The sequence below is a fragment of the Tetrao urogallus genome (genome assembly GCF_951394365.1).
Source record: "Tetrao urogallus genome assembly, chromosome: 1".
In the NCBI taxonomy this organism is placed as follows: domain Eukaryota; kingdom Metazoa; phylum Chordata; class Aves; order Galliformes; family Phasianidae; genus Tetrao; species Tetrao urogallus.
Window position 1 is genome coordinate 63,866,743 of NC_136813.1, and position 25,528 is coordinate 63,892,270.

Here is a 25,528-nt window from a genome sequence, read left to right on the forward strand (position 1 = left end):
CAACATCAGTGGTGAAAGTCAAGTCAAGTCCCCAGCACCATTCAGAACTCTTTACCCAACTCAGCCCCTACTGATAAGATTACGATATCAAAAATCTGGTCTTATTCAAATTCTTTGTCCCTTTAATTAATTAACAGTCAAACCTGTGGCCTAGACACCTGCACAGTGGTAACCAGAAAAAGATGGTGACCTTGCTCGAAACTGGCTGAACAGGAAGTGAGCCATCATTCTTCAGTTTCTTTTTATTTGCATCCTTTCCCCTCACCCCTCAGTGTGAGACTGCATGACATGGTCAAATAGCCAAGTGAAGAATGGTTCTCCTAAGTCCCCTAGGATTCTGATTGAGCATAAATGTTTGTCAAAGCACAGACTCAGATCCTGCCCAGCAATATGACATTCTGCACGCAGCTGCTCTCCATGTGTTTTCTTTCTTAGAGAGAAGGTAGTTGCTTCCTCTTTAACTAGAGATATTCTGTTTCCACAAAAGCGATCTCTGAACACAGTACTACTCAACAAAAAAAAAAAGATGCGACAGTAGAGATGTAGAGCTTTTCATAGCAATTCAACCTTTGTCAAAGTAATTTACTGAACATTCTGGGTATAACCTTTAACAAGGATCTTCAAGGGTTTTGACATGCAAGTGTTTTGCACTACACAGAAGACTTATTTTACTAAAATCTTCAGCTAAATTGCAAAAAAAAAAAAAAAAGCTCTTAATTTGACATACAGTGCATAGGGAAAAACGTTATATTCTTTTGCTTGTTTGGTTATTTTTTTTAAAACTCTTATTCCCTCAAGGAGATCTAATTTTGTCAGTGTGTGTGGGATGGAGCACTAATTTGGTGCATATCAGGAATTTTCAAGTCATTTTTCTTAACCTTGAAAACCTTTTCAAAATAATGCAAAAAAAAAAAAGAAGGCACACACAGCATAATCCCCTGAACATGTTAGAAATACATTCACTGTTCCTGTAGCCTGATTTTACCCTATAAAAGCACTTACAGTCTAAATAAGACTGAGTATGCTGTTTAGTTGTCAGCTGTTTGATTACAACAGAGTACTACTTCCACTTACTGAAATAGCACCACTCAGTGAGTAAGGAATTGGCTGGATGGTTGTATTCAAAAAGTTGTCGTCGATGTCTCCATGTGCAGGTGAAGGCTAGTGACATGTAGTGTCCCTCAAGGGTCTGTATTGGTCCCAATACAGTACTGGGAACCTATTTAATATCTTTGTTAGTGACATGCATTGGAATTAAGTGCACCCTCAGCAAGTACACAAATGACACCTAGCTGGTGTGGTACAGTCAACATGTTGGAGGGAAGGGATGTCATCCAGCAGAACTTAGACAGGTTCAAGAGGTGGGCATGTGTGAACTTCATGAAGTTCAACAAGGTCAAGTGCAAGATCCCACATCTGGGTCAGGATGATCCCAAGTACAAATACAGGCAGTCCTGAGTAGAAGGACTTGGGCTGTTGGTTGACATAAGTTCAGCTTCTCAACACGCAACATGTGTGCCTGCAACTGAGAAAGCCATTTCTATCCCAGGCTGTGTCAAAAGGAGTTAAACAAGCAGGCTGAGTGAAGGTTCTCAGCTGAGGGGGATTCTACCCCTCTAATCTATTCTCATGAGACATCACCTGCAATACTATGTACAGCTCTGGGGCCCTCAGAACAAGAAGGACAGGGAGCTGTTGGAGGGGGTCCAGAGGAAGCCACAAAGATGATCAGAGGGTTGGAGCACCTCTCCCATGGAAGCTGTGGGAGCTGCTCAGTCTGGAGAAGAGAAGGCTCTGGAGAGACCTCATTGTGGCCTGTCAGTATCAAAGGGAGCCTACAAGAAAGATGGCAGGGACTCTTAATCAGGGAGCATAGTGATAGGACAAGCCGTTACGGTTTTAAACTAAAAAAGGGCAATTTTAGATTAGATGTTAAGAATAAATTCTTCACTGCAAGTGGTGAGGCACTGAAAAAGGTTGCCCAGAGAAGCTGTGGATGCTCCACATCTGGAAGTGTTCAAGGCCAGGTTGGACAGTACTTTGCGCAACCTGGTCTAGTGGAATGTGTCCCTGCTCATGGCAGGGGAGTTGGAACTGGACGGTCTTTAAGATCCCTTCTAACCCAAACCATCCTATGATTCCATGATTACAGCATGAGCTTATTAGTGGCCAAGCAGTGACAAGGAAACTTTCTGAGATAATGAGCTCATATCAATAAGTTCAATGTTAGTCCGCCTGGGAATTATGCTGATTTTACTTTAGCTGTTCTTGGGCTAGCTTAATCAATACAGATGGCTATACAAGAAACCTTAGCTCTGTTTAGGCTAAATTAGAACTTGAAAATGGCTTTCTTACTTTTTCTTTTCTTTTTCTTTTCTTTAATGGAAAAAAAGCTGAAAGAAAGAGAGCTTGAATGCTAAAAGAATGTCCACACTGAGACACTGAGCTGCCCTGGGAGCTGTTTTCATGCAAGAAACATGAGTTGCCTTTCTTAAAGTACCTCACAAATAGCGCAACCTACAGTTATCAACACAACCAGGCTTAGAGTGCAGCCCTTCTAAAAAGCAATCTTACCTTTTCTTCTGAATTAGTTTCTGTTCAGGGCTCATGGGGAAAGAAAGAGATGTATAAATGTCCTAAAGCTTGGAAAAGGGAGACATGGGACTACTTTTCTAAGCAGTATCTAAGATGCTTCCAACATTACACAACAACATGCTGGATGATAGTTAGAGCTGTCAATTCAGCCTAACTTCCAGACTGGGATGGAAGAGCAAATGTGCTTGCAGTAAGCACAGGCTCTGATTTTATACATATTCCAGAAGGGTTCACATACTGTCTTGTAAGGAAATCAGTCTGAGTTATTTTGGTGCTAGTCTGCATGCAAATGAATCCTCCGAACAGGCAGATCATATTCAAATATGCTTTTTAGACAAAATAAATAAGCAGCCACAAAATCATTTGCAAGGCTTATCTAAATCTGTTAAATCATGCTGGTACAAGTTTGTTTTGAATAAAGGTCTAGTCTTAAGAGAAGAAGAGAGAAAATAAATCCATCATCTCCCCCCACCAGCTCTCAGGGAGATAAACGCACTTTCTCAAAGGGAATGGTAGCTGTTAGACTTAGCTTAGTTTTCACCTGAATTGAAGCTTTCCACAGTAACATCAAGGACATGGCCAGTGGTTAATAAACCATAAGCAACTCCACGATCTACAGTGAGTCTTTGTACACTTTGTTGAAAGGCATACTGAGTGAAAACAGTGGAGTATTTTATTTGTTTCGTACTGCAAGGCGGCAAGAAAATGTAAATGTTTTTCGTGGGTCTAGATTCATACTATCAAAATATCCTAAATCAAGTTTATGAGACCTGAAAGGGAGTTTTGAGCTTTTGCAGTCAAAGCTGTATCTGCTTATCCGCTCCGTGAAGAGCGGCTGACAAAACTTTTCACATGCATGTAAAACATTCCATGCACAATTAGGCAGGGTGTGGTGGCAAAGCAACCCAGAGAGTCATACAGAAAACACTGATTCTTCTTTCATTATGTGTCTCCTATTAGATCCAGCACAACAGAAATTGTTGCCGTGACTAGACAGCAGCAAGAGCTGGATGGAAACTAGAAGAAAACTGTGTAATACCAAGAAACACTTTTTTTTTTCCCCCCAACAGATACTTACTGGTAACACCATTAGATCAGCCACAGGGGGATTTAGTGAAGCACCTTCCCTCCTAGCTGTGTCACACTGTACACACACACACAGCTCTGATCTGTGTTTCAGTGTGGACAGTTCACTATCCTTTCAATTTGCAAGGGTGAAAACAGGCAGAAATACATTTCTGACATTTCTAACACACCCCGACACTGCAGTTTCAGGATAGCATGATCACAGTGTTCACCATCTTGGAGAAGAAACTGTCAAGGCCTTTGAAAAAAATCTCTTTTTTTCTTTTTCAACTTGCTTACTGTGCAGTTTCCTTATTTGCAAGACTGACTGTCTTGAGAGTCCAAGAACAAGGTACACATTCTAACTAGAATCGTCAGGCATACAAGCCACCAAGGAGGAACATATTGATGACTTTTCACAGCTTGCCTATCAGTGGGACGTAGAACTGTGTACAGAAAGCAGTCTTGTGTTAGACAGATCCCATTTGTTAACAAACACTCAAAGCTAGCAAACATTAGGTTCTTGGTGTACTAAAAATTATTCAGATGAATCAATGCAGCACAAAATAAGCAACATTTCTGGTCATTTGCTCTGCAAAGGAGAACAGTTTCTTGGAACTTAGAAGCGAAGAGGTCCAATCCCAGCCCACAAATGCTGATCTTGGATCTTCTGAGCATGTGTTTAGAGCATAAGAATGTCTGCAAAATACTGGAGACACAGATGAGAAATGCTTCTGTAACTGCTTATTGCCGCTTCTAGTGTCAGGCCAAAAAGAGATCAGAACAGTACTTTTCTTCCAAACAAAGGTTTGAAAGAGGGAAACTGCAAGACCTGTTACATCCTCTGCAACTATGCTGTTAATCTTAAAATGAGACACAAAACAAGACTTCATAACAAGCTGGCAGAATAGTGACTGTTTGAAGCATGTTCTGCCCAGCGTAACAGCTCTGGGCTTGCTGTTCTCTCGAAAGGATTTTTGAGAGCATGCTGTGGCTGCAGGAGCAGTGCCCATAGCATGCCACCCTTAGCAATTCCAAATTGATAGTGAAGATCTTGATTGTAAATTGCATAAGTGGGCACAGGGCAGGGACAGAAGTAGGAAAGCATTAAAGTGGCTTAAAACAACTGTTCCACCTCTGTCCCTGCTCCTTTCCCATGCCCAGTAGGGCAGTGGGTATAGAAATAGCTACCCTTGATTGACTTCCCTGTCGTATTCTCAGAAATAATTCATATAGGAAACACAGAAGTGCCAAGCTTTGTAACACAACTTATTTTAAATGTTTGAGACACTGCTACAGAGACATTATTCAAAGACTTCTATGGGCAGCTGGTATTTTAAGAAGAAGCTTCCAGAAAATCTTTACTTCTTGTCTCATGATAAGCCACATAACCAGTCACAATCACTCTGTAAAGAGGACAGTGTGGGAAAGAGAGGGTCAGGACTACATAATTTATTTGTTTGTTTTCCTGCTTGAACAACAAGGCTGTAGAATGAGATGGAACCAAACAGCTATGAACATAGCTGAAAGTTACTCCACTGAGTAAAATGGTAATATAAAAATACAGAAACACTCTTGTCCAACACATGAGTAGCTTGGGATGCAGGTTCTATAGAAGATTTGTGAACAAACATTGCTGAGGTTTGATAAAAAAGATGGTCAGCATCTGAATGTTGACCTTCCAAAGTATTTTATGAAATGTAACAATAAATCCCCTCCAGTTGTGGTGACTTGGATAAATCCAGACAGAAAATGAATTTCACTCACAAATATAAATGTGACCTTGGTATTCTATGCTACATGGTTGTTTAACTCGTATTCAATGAACACCTCCCAAGCAGCTCCCTCACTCCATCCTACTGAGTGTCTCTCAGCAGAGCAACACCTTTAAGAACCAGTAAGAGCCAAACTAGTATGAGGAGAGGAAAGTAATGCTTCTGCATGAATTAATAGTGTGCTCAGACATGTTTTAGCCATGGCTTTAATGAGGACGGCAAGGAATCTGTTAGATGATTCACGTGACACTGCTACAGTGAAGCTCTGTGATGCTGCAGCCACTGAGGACTTGGAACTTGCAGGTGTGCACTTTGCCTACAACTTAGCTGACACACAAACCAGGGCTTGGATATTTCCTGCTTTCTCAGCTATTTTAGGACAGGAGTGTTAGTCACGTGTGGTTTTCTCACAAGCTCTCTTTCAATACTTGACTTCTTGGGGCCCAGGAGCGCTTTCATTGAAATGAATGAGCTTTCTGTCACTGATGCCAGTTTAACCCCTCACAAATTATTATGGACCCTACCGCTACTATAGCTAGACATCTAATGACCTAAAAATTATTTCAAGAAATTATTTATCCACACATCTGGTAACACAGCTTTGGGATGGAAAAGTCCCATAACCAGCTGACACTACAGGGAACTAAGATACTGAAGGAGAATAGGATGGAAATGCAAAGAGTGTCAGTTGTTTATGAAGCTGACTACAAGTACCCACACAGTAACTGATTTCTTCAAAATGTCTGCTCTGATGCTATTCAGTAGAGCAGGGTAAGCTGAATAAGCCATGCCACAAATACCGTGACTGAGCTGCCTGGCACATAACCTAGCTGTGACTGGTGGGCATTCTTTCCTCATCTTTCTTCCCCAGTGGGGCCTAATTCAGTCTCTAATAAATTTTAAACTGAAGAGAAAATGACACAACCATTCACTTCTAAACAGAGTCTAAAGACCATGGGTCTTGTAGAACTATACAGAATCCAAATTAAAAGTCTTCAGCTGCCTAGTCTGGAGATCAGCAACTTAAACCTCACTGGGTGTGAAAAACAGGAGATTGCTGGGATAGTCCTTTCCAGTTTTCCTTCAGTTTTCCTACTAAAGCTGTATTACAGAATCACCAAATCATGGATGGCTGAGGTGGAAAGAGACCTCTGGAGGCCACATACTTCAACCCCTGCTCAAGCAGGGCCATCCAGAGCAAGGTCCCTAGGCCCATGTCCAGGTGGCTTTTGGAGATTTCAGAGGAGGAGACTCCACAACCTCTGGGCAGCCTTTGTGAGGGATCCATCGTCCACACAGCACAGTGCTGTATGGTGTTCAGTGGGAACCTCCTGTGTGCCAGTTTTTGCCCACTGCCTCTTCTCCTGGCACTAGTCACCTCTGAAAACAGCCCATCTCTGTCTTCAATGCATCCTCCCTTCAGGTATTGATGAGATCCCCCCTGAGCATCCTCTTCTCTGAGCTAAACAATCCCAGTGCTCTAAGCCTTCCCTTGTATGATAGATGCTCCATTCCTTTAATAACTCGGACTAGGTTCCATATGTCCATGCCTGTTTGCACAGAGCCCAGAGTTGTCCCACTCCCTCAGCCTGCTGATGCTGACTCTTCCTCATGCAGCCCAGGAAGCTGTGGACCACCCCTACTGTGAAAGAGCCCTGCTGGCTCATGTCTAGCTTGAGCACTGGGTCCCAGCCCCCAGCACGGAGTGGTGTATGGGGTTGTTCCTTCTCAGGTTAAAGACTTCACCCTTCTCATTGTTGGACTTCATAAGGTTCCTGTCAGCCCACTCCTTCAGTCTTTTCAGGTCCCTCTGGACAGCAGCACGACCTTCCAGTGAATCAGCCACCCCTGTTTTCTGAGAGTGCATTCAACCCCATTGTTCAGATTATTAACGAAGATCAGTTAATGCATATATTTGTTTGCAGGGTAGTGACAGAAGGGTGACTCCACAGCTCAAAGGCTCAGGCACACATTAAGGAGGTCACTACTCCCAGAAGTAGGGGAGTTTATAAAGTTGACAAGTATATCCTCAGGTATTACAGTCCTAGTGCCAAACAATGGCTGTTGCCAGGGAAGCTGCAGATCCTAGTCCAGCAAAAGGGATTCCTCTGGGCAGCAGTCTGGTGATTCACTGTACTTGGATACATCGGTTCTTTTCACTGTGCTTAGCAGCATCTCCTGCTGTGTGTCAGGTATTGAATCATGAAAATTCAACCATCTGCTGTGGAGGAATGGGGCAGCTGGTACCATTATTGGCCTTCCTTTGCGAGAGAGCTGGGATATGTCGTTCACTTCTAGCTGTACCTAATAATATGAAAGCATTCCTATATGCAATCTATAGTTTTTGTCCTACATCATTTGCCTAAGGTCATACTGGGTGTCTGTGTTGGCAGAGAACTGGCACATATAATCTAAGTTCCTCCCTGGAGCTCTACCCACTGGGAGAAATTTCCTCTCAGTGGGAACAGGATAAGACTTTTGAGAAGCAATTTAATTAGCCTCTTTGGAACAACTAGAATTTTTGAGACATTTGGCCTGTAGCTGATTAAGCTTCTTGTCATGGTGGTAGCTCACAGGGGACGTCTGTGTTCTACATGGAATTCACTTAATATTAAACAAATGTTTATCTCACATTTTTACATGCTATTCACAGAAGGGCCATATCTATCATAAACAGTTACTTGGAAGGCATATTGATGTTTATCCTATTGGTTGGATTTCTTTAACATTGATATACCTCAGTATAGCTATAGGCTTCTGTAGTTACCTTTGATGGCCTTTTAATGGCAGAAGCTGCCACAGTTTGCATTCTTCAAATGTGAACAACTATTAGGAAAAATATGTAGCTGAATTCTGTAAAATAAGTAAGATTTTTTTGTTGTTTTGGTTTGTTTTTTTTTTGTTTTGGTTTGTTTTTTTCCCACACCCAAAATACAGGAAATTGGGGTTAGCTGTCAGGAGAGGAGGGCATACAAATAAATACGATTTCAGTAAGATTGTTAAGTAAAACTTCAGGCAATTTCCTCTCATTCTGCTGATAGTAACTGATCTCCTGGATTTTGTTTTGCTTTAAAACAATGCTGCTGGGAAGAGATAAGTAAGAGAGAGAGCAGTAAAACAGATTTTCAGCACACAAACCTCTAGAATGCATGCATTCTGCCCCTTTAAATTTTTCAAGTTTTAATACTCCAACTGCTGGAGGGATATTCTGCAACACAGAGTTTTAGGCAAAATTCCTAATTGAATTTCTGACTGCAGGCGGGAAAAGTAGCTGTTTATATTTAAGTATCTTCTCACTGGGCAGTTAAAATATGTTTTCAAAAATCAGCTAGAATAAAAGCAGCAAAACCCCTCAACATTTTCCAACCGCACACAATTGCCCCAAATAATTCCTATTCAAATTTAAGGAAAAACTTATAGTATTATGAAGTCAACTGTTGGCACGTTCTGGTGTTTTAATGACAACCATAACACTAACTCATTAGCACTAGTACAACAAGCAGATTTGGCTTTTGTGAAGTGGACTGGTGAACAGTTCCCTCATTTGAAGCAAACTGTTATCTTATATGAGAGTTAAGAACAATGACTTACCAGCTCTAAAAACCTCCTCACCACCTGTCTTTGTTTTAAGTTAGTTTCACCATCCAGGTTAGCTGTTTCTATATGGCACAGCCCATCAGGATCACTTGAAGAGAGCAGCAAGATGTCAGCAGGTATGATTTCATTACAGCGAAGCTGAACAAAGTCTCCAATTTTCACTTCTTTCCAGTATCTGCTTATATATTTCTTCTCGGTCCTGGGGGGAAAAAAAAAAGAGAGATTAACACAACATACACAAAATAGACGTAGGCTGGAGGACCCCAGATATGACCCAATTTGATCTGTAACAGGAATTAAGTGGAAGGTCCATAGCTGTGCTCACATTATGCTAGGATAATGTCATGCAGGCTGCAGGAGGCAACTTCTCACCAATTCAGCCCCAGGTCAGAGTTTCCACATCCTTTAAGAAAACCAGTTGTTCTTTAAGGCCCAGACAAAAGAGACACAAATCTGTTACTGAAAGAAACTTCCAATATTTGTCAGTAAACTTAGAATTCCAAGCACGTGTAATGTGACACTGGAGCCAGGTTTCTTCAATAGCACAGGCAGAACAGGATTCTGATAACGAGATTACTATTTTATATTCTTTTAAGTACATTATTTAGAAATACATTACTTTCAGTAGTAACGTGAATAGACTTGTAACTAAGAACAAGCGTGGAAGTCCTGCTAAAGTTGTTACTCTGGATCTGTGATAGTGATGCCATGCCTAATTCATCCTCATCATGCTTTCACTGGCATTCCTGGAATTAGAATCTTTATATGCTTTTATTCATCTGTTTACCCAGAATGGTAACATGTCAGGCAGAGCAACAAGGATGAATCAGATCAGGTTTTATTTCCCAGAACTTCCTCACTGCCTTTTCCTAACATCCATTTTATAAAGTAAGGAACAAAAACGATGGCTATGCTTTCTATTTCAAAGTCTGGAAAGTAGTAAGACGAGTTAAGTGTAAAGCATGAGAATATAATGAGGGCAGTAATGTATGTACTAGCTAGAGATATTACCCATTCTCTCCACACTCAGGCTGAAACAAGTGTTTCACTTTTTCTGCTAAGGAGCAGGAGCTGCACTGAAACCCAGCATGTCATAAGGCAGTTCAACTCACCACACAATGGATCTGAAGTGTTCACTGGCTGTGCACCCTGTAACTCTAAATCACTACACATGTGGCCGTTGATCCTTGATTATTTTTACGAACTGGGTGATGATGTTCAGATGCAAGTAGAGAGTAGCAGTGCAGACATTTGAGTTGGCTGCAGTGCTATAAGGACAACTTTTATTTGACTTAACTTGCTAGAAAAGCATTGCTATTTCAGCATTTCCTCATCTCTCACACGCTTGGCAACCGCAACAACTCCATACTCTGTGGTAGGATACAGGAGCATGGTTCCACTAAGATAAATGAATGCAAGACCTCCTGCATACATCCTGGAGAGGCACAGGAATCAGGTGGCCTCCAGTGCTGCACTTGATGCAGCTCTGTTAACAGGGGCCATCAGTGGATGAACTACCTGCGTGCAAGGAAAATGACTTCTTAACCCTCTTCAGACAGGTCTGCTCTTACCCAGTCCTTAACTGGTAACTGGTCTTATTACAGAATGTGAATTGTAACTATGAATATTCTCTACAAAGTACACTACAATACTATCTTCAGTGGTGGAGGTTTAGATAGAAGGGGCCCTTTCATGATGACTCACCTTACATCAGCCTGCAGTGACAGAAAAGCTGAATTAAACACGCTCCTCATGTATAGACATACGAGCATTGTTACGTCTTTGGTGTTTCCTTCAAGTGTATTTTTATAGTTCTCAAATTCAGAGCAAATGACATTTAAGCAGGTGCTTCAGCAGAGCTTTTCGTGGTCATGGCCAAGCTTGGAAGAAGTTAGCAGTTTAAAATTCAAGGCTGAAAAGGAATATCAGATCATGAAGATCCACTCCCTGCATCTGAAGGCATTTATGACACTGTGACCAAGCCCAAAAGAGGGACAAGAACAGGCACTCTATGCACTAGAACAGAAGAACATCAGCATAATGCAGTAACATGGATATTTGTTGCTTATCCAACAGCCTGCACAACTTTTCCTGGCAAGGTCCTGTCTATCCATCTATCTGTTCCTTCTGAAAGGCCTTTCTGTCTCTCTAGTCTTTAATATCCTACATCTGAAAATCTTGCTGTCTTTCCTGCTATGACTACCCAGCTGATAAGTTGATGTTTCAAACACATATGTGTGAATCTACTAATCTGGGATCCTGCCAGTTCTCGTGGCTTGGTCCTGATTCTCTGGCTACTGTATGGTCAGCACCAGTCCTCCACAGCTCTACTGCAGGGTTTCCATGCTGCTCACACAGAACACCTTGACAAAAGCTTTTGGCAAGTGTAAATGGATGTCATCCAATCTCCTGGAATATGTTGTGAAAGTGCTCAGGAAACTCTGGCAGAACACAGGACTAGAAGACAGTCCTAGGCTGGATGTGTAGGCCAGAAACTAGCAGCAAACTGCTCTAGTTCTACCTGCTCTCACGTATAACAAGCCAGAAGATATATTTTAGTATCTATAACAAACCCAGGGGTGATGCAGCAAGAAACCAAAGTGGCAAGCCACGGTGAAAGACAGGAAGAGGTCAGAAATACTAACTTTTGTCTTTCAAGCCAGGAGAGGTAGATGAAACTCTTCCACAACAATACACTGTCACGGACTACTGCCATTCTGCAAAAGATACTGCTTTTACTCTCTAGTTAAATCACTGTGATGAACTATTAATTTCAGACAGCTCTGCCCAATTTCAGACAGGTAGGTAATGCATTCCATGGGGCTCACATACTAGAAATGTCTAGCTTCCTGACCCCAGCCTAATCTTCAGCAACACATTTGCATGCAAAATAGGATCAACTGTACAGCTGTGGATGTAAACCCTTAGTCACTTGAACCCTCCTTCTCCTTCCTTGCCAGTGCTTTTACTTTTCTGAGCACATCTTTACTGGTAGACATTGACTGAAAGCTAGAGATGGATGGCTAACAAGTCAGCTGGCTCAGCTGTATGGACATCAATACTGTTAGTCAGCAGCAAACATAGTCCTGGCAGCAGTTAGACTCCTTTGGAGGTTAATGCTCTTTTGCAACAACGAAGGGCAAATATTCCAGCATATCTGCTTTCAAATATGCAGGGGAAAATTTACAACTTCAGTCATGTGAACATAGAGAAAATGATTCTAATTGCTATTTAAAAATTTGTGTTAGTCTGCTTACTGCGTGTATTTGGACAACATTCTGCTTTGAAGCAGAACTGCCTGCAGGTTTGGGCCAAATTTGAGAGTGGCTTTGGTTAACAGAAAAACAAAACAGACAAAAAACCAACAAAATATTACTCAAATTTTAAATTTATAGGCAAAAAAATAATCTTTAAGATCCAAAGGCTCAAACAATACTTCTTGTTTTCCTTAAATCATGCTGTTCCCTCTTCTGGTTTTTAGCACATGCTGATAAAGATCATACCAATAATTTTACTCTTCTGGGCATATAAACATCAGTTTATGTCTATAAAAAGCTAAAGACTGTAAAATATCTCTGGCTGAATATTTAAATAATTGTTTGCCTTTTTTGAATAGGTTTTAACTGTTCTAGTGTGGCAACGCCACACTTAAAGGGAGGTAATGAACCCTGCATGCACAAAATTTAGCAGGAATCTTATATGTCTTTCTCTCTCTCTCTCTCTCTCTTTGAAAAAAAAAGCCTGGTGAAGCTATCACAAGCAAGTCTCATTATGAAATGTGAAGGCCATGAAGTTGTAATCTGTTGTTCTGGTGCAAGGCCTATATGCTAGAAATTTTATACCTTAAACTGACAATACGGAACTACAAGGGAATCTCTTCTTGCTTCCTATACTTCTCCAATGACAAAAATTACAGTTAATGGGTGTGAATTGCTGATGTAAATTTGTTCTAAGTGAATGATCAGGGAACTTGTAACACTTAATCCCAATCTAGGTTCCTCTACTAATTTCAGCAAAGCTTGTCAAAGACATTTAGCAAAAGGCAGGGGATATCTTCTTGTTTTGCTTGGGGGTGCTGTGCTCCATCTGGCCTACCCAACATACTACTCCCTACTCAGGGTGAGACTGCAGTCTAGAAGCTTCTAAGACTCTCAAAGCATCCAAATGGAACATTTCCCAGTCCAAGCCCATCCGCTGACCTGCTTTTGAAGTAACTATTGTCCCTACTTCAAAAGCAATCAGCATCCTTTGCCTTCCCTGCCAGATTATGTTGACCATTGAACCAGAAGGCTTTAAGAGAAACACAGCAATAAATCTATTCTGTAGAAGAGGAAAAGCCCTCTACAAGAGACAGGTCAAAGAGCTGTGTACAAGGCATTCTTCGGAGTTGTTGATGTTAGCCAAGTCCTCCCTTTCCATTTCTGGAGGCTGAAAGAGAGGGGATGAACTAAAGAAAGCATCATGCACATCTCTGACCCCAGTGAGTTAGAACATGTTCAAGTCAGTTGGCTACAATGCCAGGACAAGGCTTCCAGTTAGGAACAAGCTAATTAATAAACCTGAGGATAACTGGCAGGACCCAAGCACAGCAGCAATTTCAGTATTAAAAACAAAGCTAGGAAACCTCATACTGTAATGCAAGCACAGGAGTTCTAGAGCAGGCAAAACTATCTTTAGGGAGACTATTATTCAGCTGTTTGTAAACAGTTCTTCCACATGCTCACAGAATTTTCCCCCATTGCCTGTGCCGGAGCCCTAATTTTCAACTCTCTACCTCTCTGCCTGATTCTACTGTAGATGTGGAGAGTCCATAGTACTCCATTAACACTACAGTGGTAAACTGAGATTATGTGTAATTCTGCAAAGGCTACAGAAGCAGAAATGGTGGACAACACTGAAATACATTTATGAAAATTGTTGTTATAACCAGAGACCAAAGCATATATTAAACAAGGCCTGAACATGCCAAATGCCTATGGAAACATGTTGAGAATCATTTGAGTACAATTACAATGTTGTGGCAGAATGAAGAAAAAACATGTAAGTTAATGCTAAGGCAGGTTACATAATGCCCAGAATATGCCTTCATTCCACCACAAACGATAACATCTGTTTCTCTGAAAATAAATCATGAAGAGGCTCCAAATCTGATATTAATCAGACAAAACAGATTAACAGAATGTTCTTGAGAAATGCTGAAAAGAACAAAATCTCTCCATGACTGATGTTTCTAAATAGATCTCTTAACATTCATATTACCTTAAGAGCACTGAAAAGTTTTCTTGTTTTCATGGAATTCAAATATCATTTTTTTGCATTATCAAGATGCTAGAAGCAAATGTGTATGTGTAGCAATGTAATGAGGCATAAAGGTGCCTTTAAATAAATTCACACTTTCTGAAAAACGCTAAGTTTTCTGTTCCAAGTCAAATTATGGAAACCTCAGTGTTTCAGGTTTAGAATGTGGAAGTAATCACTGAATTACTCTTGGCAGAGTTATCTCCATTATACCTCATGTTGAAAGAAACCCTACTATTGTTAGCCATAATGAAACATTTGCTACCCGGAAAAAATGATTTTTCAGCCAAGAACCTTGTTGTTGCGATAACAACACAAAGTATAAAGGCAGACAATGTAATGAAACTTCACACAAACTGAAGAAATAAGAAAATGCCTTCTAGAATTGATCTGAAAAAATCTCAGGACTGTTTTGGAGAAATACCTAGTTGTTTTTTGTTTCTTTTTTTCCCAAAGTGGCATGATTTCCACCACTCCTACTTTTCCTGCCAGAATGCTAGTAACTTTGTATTATTCTTCCAATTAGGAGACACAGTGGGAAAGAAGACTGCCAACTTCTTATTCTTAGCAGGATGGGTAGGCAGTGGTTAATACTGAGACTTTCTACACTGATATCCTACAAAGAGTTGGAAGAAATGGCAGATCTGCCTAGACTTATTCAGTTTGCATCCAGTTCTACATTTATTAACACCTATGAGCCAGTATCCTCTATACCAAAGCCACAAAACTTTGGATAGTTCGATACATGAGGCCTTCTTTTTGGAGCACAGCAGTGCAACAAGTGCTGGTCTGTTTTTTTCTTAGGACTGTGTTTTGTTTTACTACCAAACACAACCATTGCGCTTGTCAGCATCACTTACTGGTATCTAGAGCAAAAAAAAAAAAAAAAAAAAAAAAAAAGATGCAGAAGGCACTGCCCACCTCAGCAGTGGGCCCATAGCCAGGTATGGTTTTCATCTTGAATTTTAGGACCATCACAGATGTTAACTTTGAATATTTACGTCACGGCTCCAAGTAACTGCAAAAAGATTCAACACAGCCTGTTGCTGTGCAAACATGGAAAGAGAAACAATACTTTGCCTGAGGGGGAGCCATTCAAATTACAGCTACTTCACGATGCCCACTTCTGTCTGCATCTGCTTCGAAAGCAATTAAAGCACAAGTTCTTCCAAAGGAGATCTTAGGTGCTGAGTTTTTACAATTAACTGATAGCTAATAGCGTAGAGATGCTTAGGAAAACTATCTGATTGCCTAAAATTTATGAGCAAACCAGGTGCATAAATTTGGTGGACTAAAGCCTTCACCTTGGTATTTTCCCAGTGTAATCAGTTTGCAATTCTGTGTGAGAGTTTGATATACTGGCTTAACAGTATATCTTCAAAGGTAAATATAGCATGGCTCTGCAGGTGATGAGGGAAATCCCATTCTTTAACAGATTCAGACACTTCCATGGAATTTTTTTCCTTCTCACTCCTCTAGTTCCACACCCCTGCCTGACCTGATCTCAGGACTACATGACCCAACTCACAGAAATGCATTCATATGCTCACTACATACACTCACAAGGTCATTAGTTGAGAACTCAAAAAGAAACGTGCTTCCTAAATGCAACAGTTTTAGCTAAACTGTTCGCATAAACCATTTTTAATCAGGAAAGGCATTTCCTGCTAATTACATACACAGACCTGATGGAGTTGTTGACTGACACTCAGTTATGGAGACAATTTTTCTCCTTATAACTATGCCATACAAGCACTTCTTTAAAGCTCACGTTATCTGATCACTGCACAAAAGCATACTCTAGAAGTCAATAGAGTTCAACTACTATTTTAAGTTAACAAAAAATTGTTACAAAGAATATTAATAATTTGTCACATTTATATTTATGTTAACAAGCAAAACCAACATCTCAAACTGAAGTATAAGACTTCGTTCTTCATTTCCAGTTCCTCCTAAAAATTATTAAGTTTTACTTTTTCCTTCCATTTCTGTTCTGTCTATCTGTCATTACAGGTCTGTCTTACATCTGTCTACGGCATTCATCTGGATGTTCTCACCTGTTCTCATTCAGACAATCTACATTTCAGGTTGAGGACAGGAAACATATTTACCTATCTGAATACCATTTGAGATCTCAGCAGGTCCCAGGGTGTCTCTTCGGCTGCAATTCTAGAAATTAGATTTAATCCATACATAAGGCATTGTTACTTGCAGTGTCACATAGAAGTTAACACTTTAAAGAACTGATAATAGCAAGCGGAAAAAAACACGTTGGCTGTATTACTGGAAGAATCTTATAGAAGAAAATAAAGTTGGATGCTGCATTTTTGCAGAATGTTTTAACATTTCTTTCTACTCTGAAACTGAGATGTGAAACTAAATAAAACATTTGGGTTTGCAAGGATATTTGAACCATGTTTCATTGTACTCATGTCTAAGTTCATAAGAACTTTATTTAACTCTAGAGTTACCCAATAATTACTTTCCTCTTTGTCAGAGATGCATTGAAGGGAGTTTGCAAAAACCTTGAAACCTTTAACTCAAGCATGCCTCTGTTTACCTACACTGGTCCAAAGGAGAATCAAGGTGCTTTGCTAGATAAAGCCATGGCTCAACTCCATGTCTAATCAGTCTGATGCCTAAAGAAAACTCTCCCAGGTGGGTAGAATAAAGTGGACAGTTTTACTCGACAGTCACAGATGCTTACTGGCTATCATGCAAAGCAAACTAGATATATCTCTATGCTTCTGTGACAGTGATAGAAGAAAGGTAGCAGTGCAGATAGTGACTTTATCTTGAATGTCTAATTGTGAATAAAAGAGGCCTTAAAATACTCAAATGTTTGCCAAAATGTGTACCATTGTAGCATCCTGTAAACTCTTCTTGATGAGTGCCGCATTCCCTTAGAGCCCTCTCACTGGTATGACAATTGCCTGCCCTATGCCATAATGCAGATTCCCAGTGAGGTGAGATAACATTTCACTTCCGAGCCACTGCTCACACCCCATCACACTACGTTTTCCTAGCCAGCTACTGCATAGCAGAAAGGAGGTAAGTAATTCTGACATAAATGTGTTCTCAATAGTTTCTTCCTGATCTGGAGATGGAAAAGAGTCAGCTAAGGCCCTGAAATATGAACATAAAGATCTTTTTATTCAAAGCCTTTTTTAGTACTTACTATTATTAACTCTTCTTTGTTGATATTTCTCCATGCAGTTTCTTAAACACAAGAGCAATGAGACTTCCCAGAAGAGACGTCACTACTCCAGTAACTAAGCCAGACGCTGAAGAGCTGGAGGTTGCTGACTTGCTCTCACTAGCGCTTATACTGGTAGCCAAAGTGAAAGAACTGTCTGAAATCTTTAACCTACACCTACAACACTGCTTTGCCAGAAGCAACAGCAGTGTACATTCCTGGGGAGACTCTGCTTTGAAGTATAAACATCTATTTCCAGCTCTACCATGTCCTCAAGAGTGAAAGAGCATTAAAAAGCATAACAAATCAGAAGAGTGCTTATTCTTTTGTGCAGCTGGCAGTGGAACAGGCCTTCACTAGTCCTTCAGGCTGATCTGAAAAGCACAGCTGAAGTTTTAAACTCAGTGTCTTATCCTACATTACAGTTTCTCCATACTGAGCTGCTCTTGCAGATTATGTGGTTCCCTACCTGTCTGAATCACCACGAGCCTCAATAACACAAGAATACAAACACAAGGAACAACCTCAAGCTACATACTTCAGATGTTTGTATTACCACATTGTTCTTGTAACAAAGTAAATGTATGAAAATCTCCGAAATTCTTGTCTAAAATAGTCAGAAGGTGTTCCCCAAGAATGCTTTCTAAAAGATTAGTACAGCTACCTCTGAACTGGGACCTGAGCAGGTTTCTTAGAGTTCGTGACTGAGCAAATGCACTGGGTTGAATCCTGCATCAAGCTGAAAGTGGGGAGTGATAAGCCTCTATTTGTGGTGCTCTAAGCCCTGATGCAATTTGAATTCAGACATGTCAATCCTTTTACAAGACTGTTTCACTTCTACAGAAATTCAAAGACTACAAAAGCGTTCCTCACTCCTATCAGAGAAGAACTAGAAGACGCAAATCATTTGTAGCGATGTGAATCTTTGAAGGTTTGAGTCAAAACAAGTCTGTCTATGGATGCAAATTTTATATTCAAAATTCTTGATGAAAATAAGAAATAGAGACCCATACTGAAGAAGTGAGAACCACAAAATGCAAAATTCTACTGACAGAGGAAATGCAAGATGCTCTCAGTAACATTTGAATAGTTCACATAAAACTTGATTGCTGTTGGTACGTAAAGCATTCAGGATGAAAATTCATTCAGTGCTTTCAGTGTCAACTTGACCTCGTGCTTTCACACAACCTGCCGCCTCCCTGAAGTCAGCCAGCATCTCATTAATATTCCAAGCTTACTGGAAACAGACAGTGAATACACTTGAAGTTCTAAGCTAGAATAATTTACTTTCCCAGAAATAAGAGCATTCTCTTTCTGTCCCAATGACGTACAATCAAAAGGACTATGAATTACAATCAGTACAGTGGAATTGTGAGGTACAGTCACCTACCATACATCTCAACCTGTTAACACAGATATTCAAAGACTCTGTAATCACAGGGCTGCAGGAAAGCAAGTCATCTTTGCCACTTGTCTGTAACTACTGAACCATCATCAGTACAAAGAGCAATTTATAAAGTATAACATGCCATCAATATAGATTTTGATAGCCTGGTTTTATTAGTTTACTAGACATAGTGTTTACACAACAAAGTATGCCTTTCCATAATCATTATCCACAGTTTTAAGGAATCACTGAAGCTGTTATAGACTCACTACTGTCAAGAGCATGTTGGTTGCCAAGTTTGAATATATTTGTACATATTTCAGCAAAAATGTGGACACACAAATATAAATTTTTCTTCACTATTGTGCTGTTATAAAGAAATAGACATGAAATTCCTTTTTAGTTAATTGAAGACTTGTATTTTGCTTCTTTAAAATGTAAGCAGGCCAACTAGCAGGAATAAATAGTGTGTTTTGGTTCTTTTTACTTTACTAGAAAGAGATATCTTTTCAAGTACAGTCTTCTTTGGTAATTACTAACAATCTGTTTGCAAATATTATTCTTATATGATTTCCACTTACCATTCACTGAAGTCTACAAAATAGGCTAAAAAACCTGGCCCTGATTCAGCAATGTACTTGAATGTATGTCTGAAGTGAGCTGGAAAAGCATCCTTTCTGGCCAAAATCCAAAAGGAATTTTTTTTCTGTTGTTTGCATTGATATCTTCTATCATTGAAATTCAATACCACAGAAAAAAAATAAAACTTCAAGATCTTCACTGCAGCCAAAAAAAGAAAGGGACTGTCTGCAAACAGCTCTACTTCTGGCAATCCCAGAAACTGAGATCAGAGCAAGAAATTACAAAGGGACTATTTGTTGGAAGGGTTTGAATTATGGGAGGAGAAAAAAAAAAACAAGTAAAAGAGCTTGTGAGATCTGAAACACCTCTGCAGGTGGCAGGCCACCCTGCTCTCCTCAAAAAAAGCAACAGCCTAGCAGGTACTAAAACCAAAGTGTGCTACAACCTATCTGCAGAAGCTAATTTAGAGAAAAGGAAGAAAACAGTTTTAAAACCAACTTCAATCTCTCAATGTACTATTCCAAACTAAATCCACCTAGTCTTCCAGATAAAACTTGCAGACCTAAGAAAAGAATTTTCTGCCCTGAACCTGTTTCCAACAAGTCTACAAGAAACATAAAAAGGTTAAAAAATGTGAATCACAGATTTATAGAGAGTACACATCTTCAAACTGGCTTAATTTCAACACATTCAAAATCCCATTCTGCAAGCTTCTGTGCAGACTTTTCTCTCTCTCCCTTGCACATCGTCATTTTCATCTCTTGTAGTCAAGCTCATAACTGAGGATGAATTTTCACTACGTCTCATAAAAAAAAAAAACACCAAAAAACACAACAAACCACCAGACCTGAAACATGTGCCTTTCTTTCCCTCCCTAATGCTAAGTTCTTATTAAGACAATCTAGTCCCTTTCACACCCATATTGCCACAGTCACTTTCCTCCTCTGTCCTCAGTGATTAATGGCTTTGAACCCAATGGTTCCTATTCACTTCATCCAGTTGAAAGGTAAATCCTCACCAAAGCACCCTTCTCCTCCTTATCTAGCTTTTACAACATCTGTGTAGGTGGTGATATTTCTTGTTGGCATCCCATGAGTTGTTACATGCCTTCTTTTATGATTCTTGTAGCTATAAAACATTTCCAGACATTGAATGGATTCCACTTCCTTCCATGCCTGTGAAGTTAACTAAGAGGAAGGCACTCGAGCCTGTAAAATTCCTAAAACTGAAACTTACGGTTTGCAATTTCCCTTCAAATGAAACAGACTTGATTCAACTAAGAAAAACAATCTTTTATGTGCAGGCACTAATTTTGACCAAGCTGTTGTGTAAAGGTAAGCTACAGATTCTGAAAACAATCTTCTGACTCTGCAAAACAGTGAATTTTTTCTACAAACATGTCAAGAGCTGCTCATGTCATCAGGTGACAAATTTAGTCCAGGCCTTCCAACATAGAACACACTGCTCAGCATGCCAGCAGCTTGGGTGATGCTTTTGGCTTGGTTGTTCTGCAGAGACAAAAACTTTTAACACCACAACCTCCAGAACCCTAATCTACTCTGCTAGTTGATTATTAGCATTACAGCAAGAGAGTGATGCAAGAAAGATGCAATTCTTCAGGGTTAAATTCTTCAGATGCAATTCTTCAGGGTTAAACCAAATATTATAATTTTTAATGTAATCCAAACAAATATGTTCCCTTAGCATTTTTAAACTCATATCCATTAACGCTGCAGGAAAACAAGCAGAATGTTTTATGGAGTGCAGGAAGACATCAGTAATCATTTTTTGTTTAAGATGAGGAATAAAAATTGCTACTAGCCCAAAACCTTGTTTGAAAACACTATGTACAAGCATCGTTTTCCTACATCTTTTTAAACAGGACAAAGCAGAAATGGTGACAGTATTGTAATCTGAACAGGCAGTGTGAGCAGCCCCAAAGCCCTTCTCGGACTACAGAGCATGCCTCTAAACAATTCAAACTGTTTCATTCTCAAAATAAATGAAATGTTCTGTGCTCTGTGATGGATAAAATCTGTCACATACAGTTCAGTATGAAATAAAAATAATGTGAATATTTATGCTCTGGAGACTGTCAAACAGTAGGAGAAAAGAGCGTTGTTCTCAGAAATCAGGTTTCCAAAACCTGTGCTACTGTCTGTCCACTACTCTACTGCAGGTGGCAACCTGCTGGTCTTTTCTTTCTAACACATTAGCCTTAACCTGAGGCAGCACCACAGAAGACTCCTGCAGGAAACACTGCCTTGCCTCAAAATTGGAAAGCTGACTTCGGAATAGAACCCCAGTCTCCCCTTGATTAAACACACCAATAAAGAAGTAACTACAGGTGGAGAGATGCTTGTTCCTGCTCTGATTGGTATAAGGATCCATCTTTTTGAGAGCCTTGTGAAGCTTTTGGATGCCCGGGTGCTTCAGAAAGTGCCTTTGCAAATCCTAGCAATAATATATCTGCATTATACAAAGACATTTTTCAGTATTTCATAACATCTGAATCTCAACATTAATTCAAGTGGTTTTATGACAATATATCTAGTAGAAATGGCAATATATTAGGTGAATTTAGAGTCATATCAGAGAAAGCACTGTTGAATCTTATTTTACCTGCCTTTGCAGTAACCTGAAACCACGGGAGCACCTGAGGGGCAATGCACAAAGTCAGTTCTACACTGACTGATATTGATATCAGTAATAATCACATACATCCTCCCACACATAACCGCAAAAATTAGAAACTTAAAAGGAGTAGGAATAAATTTTCATAAGGCAAGGTGCAGTGCTTCTTCTTTTTTTTTAATCTACTTCGGGATGCTATTAATTTTCCTGTCTCTTCAAAACCAAGGTGGTATTTACTAATGGGATTTTAGAAAAATAAATAAATTATTAAGTATGAATGTAAACTGACATATGAGGGAAATGAGGTGACTGGGAGGTACAAGACATTTTAAGGAAAACAAAGTGACTATTTCACTTAATTTTGCAAACTTCTGACAGCCAAACACATCAGTGAACAAGAGGAATTACTCTAAGTTTGGATTTTGTGTTGAGGGACATGGTTTAGTGAGTACTATTGGAGATAGGTGGATAGTTGGACTGGATGATCTTGAAGGTCTTTTCCAACCTTGGTGATTCTGTGATTCTGTGGTTCTGTAAGTGAAATAACAATTACTGGAATTAAGTTATCAAATGGAAAGATGTTTTCTGCTCTAGGACAGAATATTTCCCACCATCTCACTTCTCCATAAAACACTTAAACATTACAGTTGAAACACGCTACATACGTTCTTGAAGCTTTCAAAGCCAACCTTAGTTTACTTGGTACAGCATTAAGAGACGTACAACTCTTGATTTCTGCACCTTTAATGGCGTGTAAAACTAAAGGAACCAATTACATTTTTGCAGGTACGACATATTCTATTATACCTTCTTATCAATCACACTGCTTCCACATCAGCTCATCCGGGAAACATTACATCTGTGTTTCTGCACAGAAACTGTATACCTATATTTTTCTTGCACTGGTTTAGAATTAATTTAAATTTCTTAAAACTTGTAATAAATCACTAATGATGAGACTGAGGGAAAAGATAGAATGATTTCTCACAAAAAAAATTTAACATCCATATGCTGGGATTTTCTGATTAGCATTGGTTATCAACAGGCTCCTATTTCTTAGAAGAGTAAATTTTATCTAACTGGTTCACCCAGACCCTGCAGTCATTTTGTCTCCTTCAATCCTTAGCACAGAGGTAGGTGAAACATGGCACAGAATGGGCAGGAAGGAATCCAGCATGCCCCCAACTATTTCAGTGGAAGTACTTCATATTTGCACATGTATATACTGATAAGTGCCTTTTAATGAGATATTTCTAAGATTTATAGCTAGTATGAAATAAAACATGCTTTTTGCCCTCAAAATTTGCCATAAACTGAGTACTCTGAACTCTAACAATTTTCAACACTGAACTAAGCAGAGCTCTCTGCTGTCAACTCCTGCGGAAGCTCTCCAGTATTGAGCTGGACGCAGATGCTGGCTTCATAATTTCCCCAGGAAAACACTGCATGATATTTCAAGCCACGGAAGACTAGATCAGACTTAATCCCTATCAAATAAGATGACTTTTATTTATTTGAGCTAGCACACACTAGACAGCTTCAGAATGAAATGTGGGTTTCACTATGGGTGTGGTAGCCGGGCAGTCCTGGACACTGACAGTTCCTGAGGCTTAGCCAAATTCCATCAATTCACCAGCTACAACTCATACAGAAGCTAAGTGTGAAGGTCATGAAAGGCTGCTGGTTCAAGCCGACCAGTCAGCCTAAGCCAAGGCAAGTTGCGTTTGGCACAGGGTCAATGACACCATCCTTTGAAATCCAGAGAAAACAAACAGGGGACAAGTATGAAGCAGTAAGAGAACAATAAAATTTCCAGATCGTAAGGCAATGAAATAAAGTATTTTAAAATGACATAATCTCACTTTTAAGAAATACGCAGAAATTGGTGGTTGGTTTTCATATTCTCCCCAAGTCTCCCTATCTCAAAATAGTCGGGAAATTTTAATAATGTTTCCATCATCCTGCTTTCAAATGGGAATTCTCTTAAGGACTCAGGATGTGCAGGATGTCAGTATTTCACAGAAGACAGAGTATCGTCTAGTAAGTATCACTAATAATTCTAGGTCTAAGTGTGGGAGGATGAGTAACACAGATCAGAAATTAGAGGAAGGTGTTTCTTCAACATTAATCAATGGCCTTGAGCAAATGTAAGACATCAGTCAAATCTAAAGGCCAGTCTGCAGTTCAGTGATAATGCCTAATGCTTTTATACTTTTCTAAAACAGCTTAGGGGAAAAATGAGAAAAGACATAGCTTTCTGGGGACCATTGCTACTTTAACTGCCTACGTGCCTTATTCAACTCCACGCCCAAAGTAAATAACTTTTTAACATCACTGTGTATGTCTCTGCTGTGAGGAGTGACTGTGAATAAAACTACTGATCTTACCAGGTTATTACTGAACAGCAGTTAGCCAAATTCATATTAAAAAATATTCTATTGTGGTTTATGAGCAGCTCTGAAGTTTATGGAAAGATGTGGACTGTTACGGTGGTTTCTTAACTGAAACAACAGAATGACAAAGTGTGAGCCTGAATTTTGTTCCCAAGCGTAACAGGGCACTACTATATGGTTATACTCAGAGCTCTCAACTTTTTTTTTCCTCCAAGTTTAAAGAAGAATTTGATAATACTAGTTTCAAAAGTTGCATTTGTATTTTTAAGGTGAAGAATATCTGAAGTACCAGAAGGAATAACAACTGCAAAGAATCACACGCCTCAAAGAGTTATGTGTCAAAATTCCCTTTGATCACAACTGCAGATTTTTGGCTGGCCTGTCTGACAATAAACAGTTACAGAAAAACACCTGCAAGGACATAATTTCAAATGTGCTTACCTTTCCAAAACCTTGTAGGCATGAGGAAAAGATAGTATGACTATAAGTGCAGTCATCAATCCAGTACTTCATGAAAGCTTTCTGGAAAAGTTACTTGTAATGGTATCAGGTACAAAAAGCAGTGTTATATGGCTTATAAATTACTCGAAGGGTTGTTGACGTGGGTTAATAATAGAATGACAGTGTAAGAAGTACATAGAGGTAGTCACAGAGGAGTGCTTGATTAACTCCAGTTTCAGCCACCATCACAGCTGTGCAGCTGGCACCATGGCAAAACAGACATACCAAACACCTATAGAATAGTTCTACTGAGGTAAGTTATTTCCTGTTTGCTTTATCACGCAGGCATAGTTATGTTAAATAAAATGGATGGTTTTATTAGCAGTAGCCTATGTTCTGAGAGCTATTTATACAGCTCCTTATTTCAGAGAAAAATTCCATTTTTGGTGCTTGTGGGAAAGACACAAGATCCTCCGGTTAAGTACAACACTTCTTACCTCTGTAAGCCGTGCTGAGGAAACCTTCTGAAAACTCACTGGAAATTATGTGTAGCAAAAAGAAATGA

General features: G+C 39.7%; 1 protein-coding gene across 1 annotated transcript in view; it reads right to left on the reverse strand.

Annotated features, from left to right (window-relative positions):
• ATP10A (ATPase phospholipid transporting 10A (putative)) overlaps positions 1 to 25,528 on the reverse strand; it is a gene marked incomplete at both ends in the record, with an annotated part of 108,200 nt that overhangs the window by 56,480 nt on the left and 26,192 nt on the right. Inside the window, one exon of the mRNA XM_079544341.1 lies at positions 9,027 to 9,231. Within this exon, the coding sequence (XP_079400467.1) occupies positions 9,027 to 9,231 (205 nt within the window). The remainder of the gene's footprint in view (positions 1 to 9,026; positions 9,232 to 25,528) is intronic.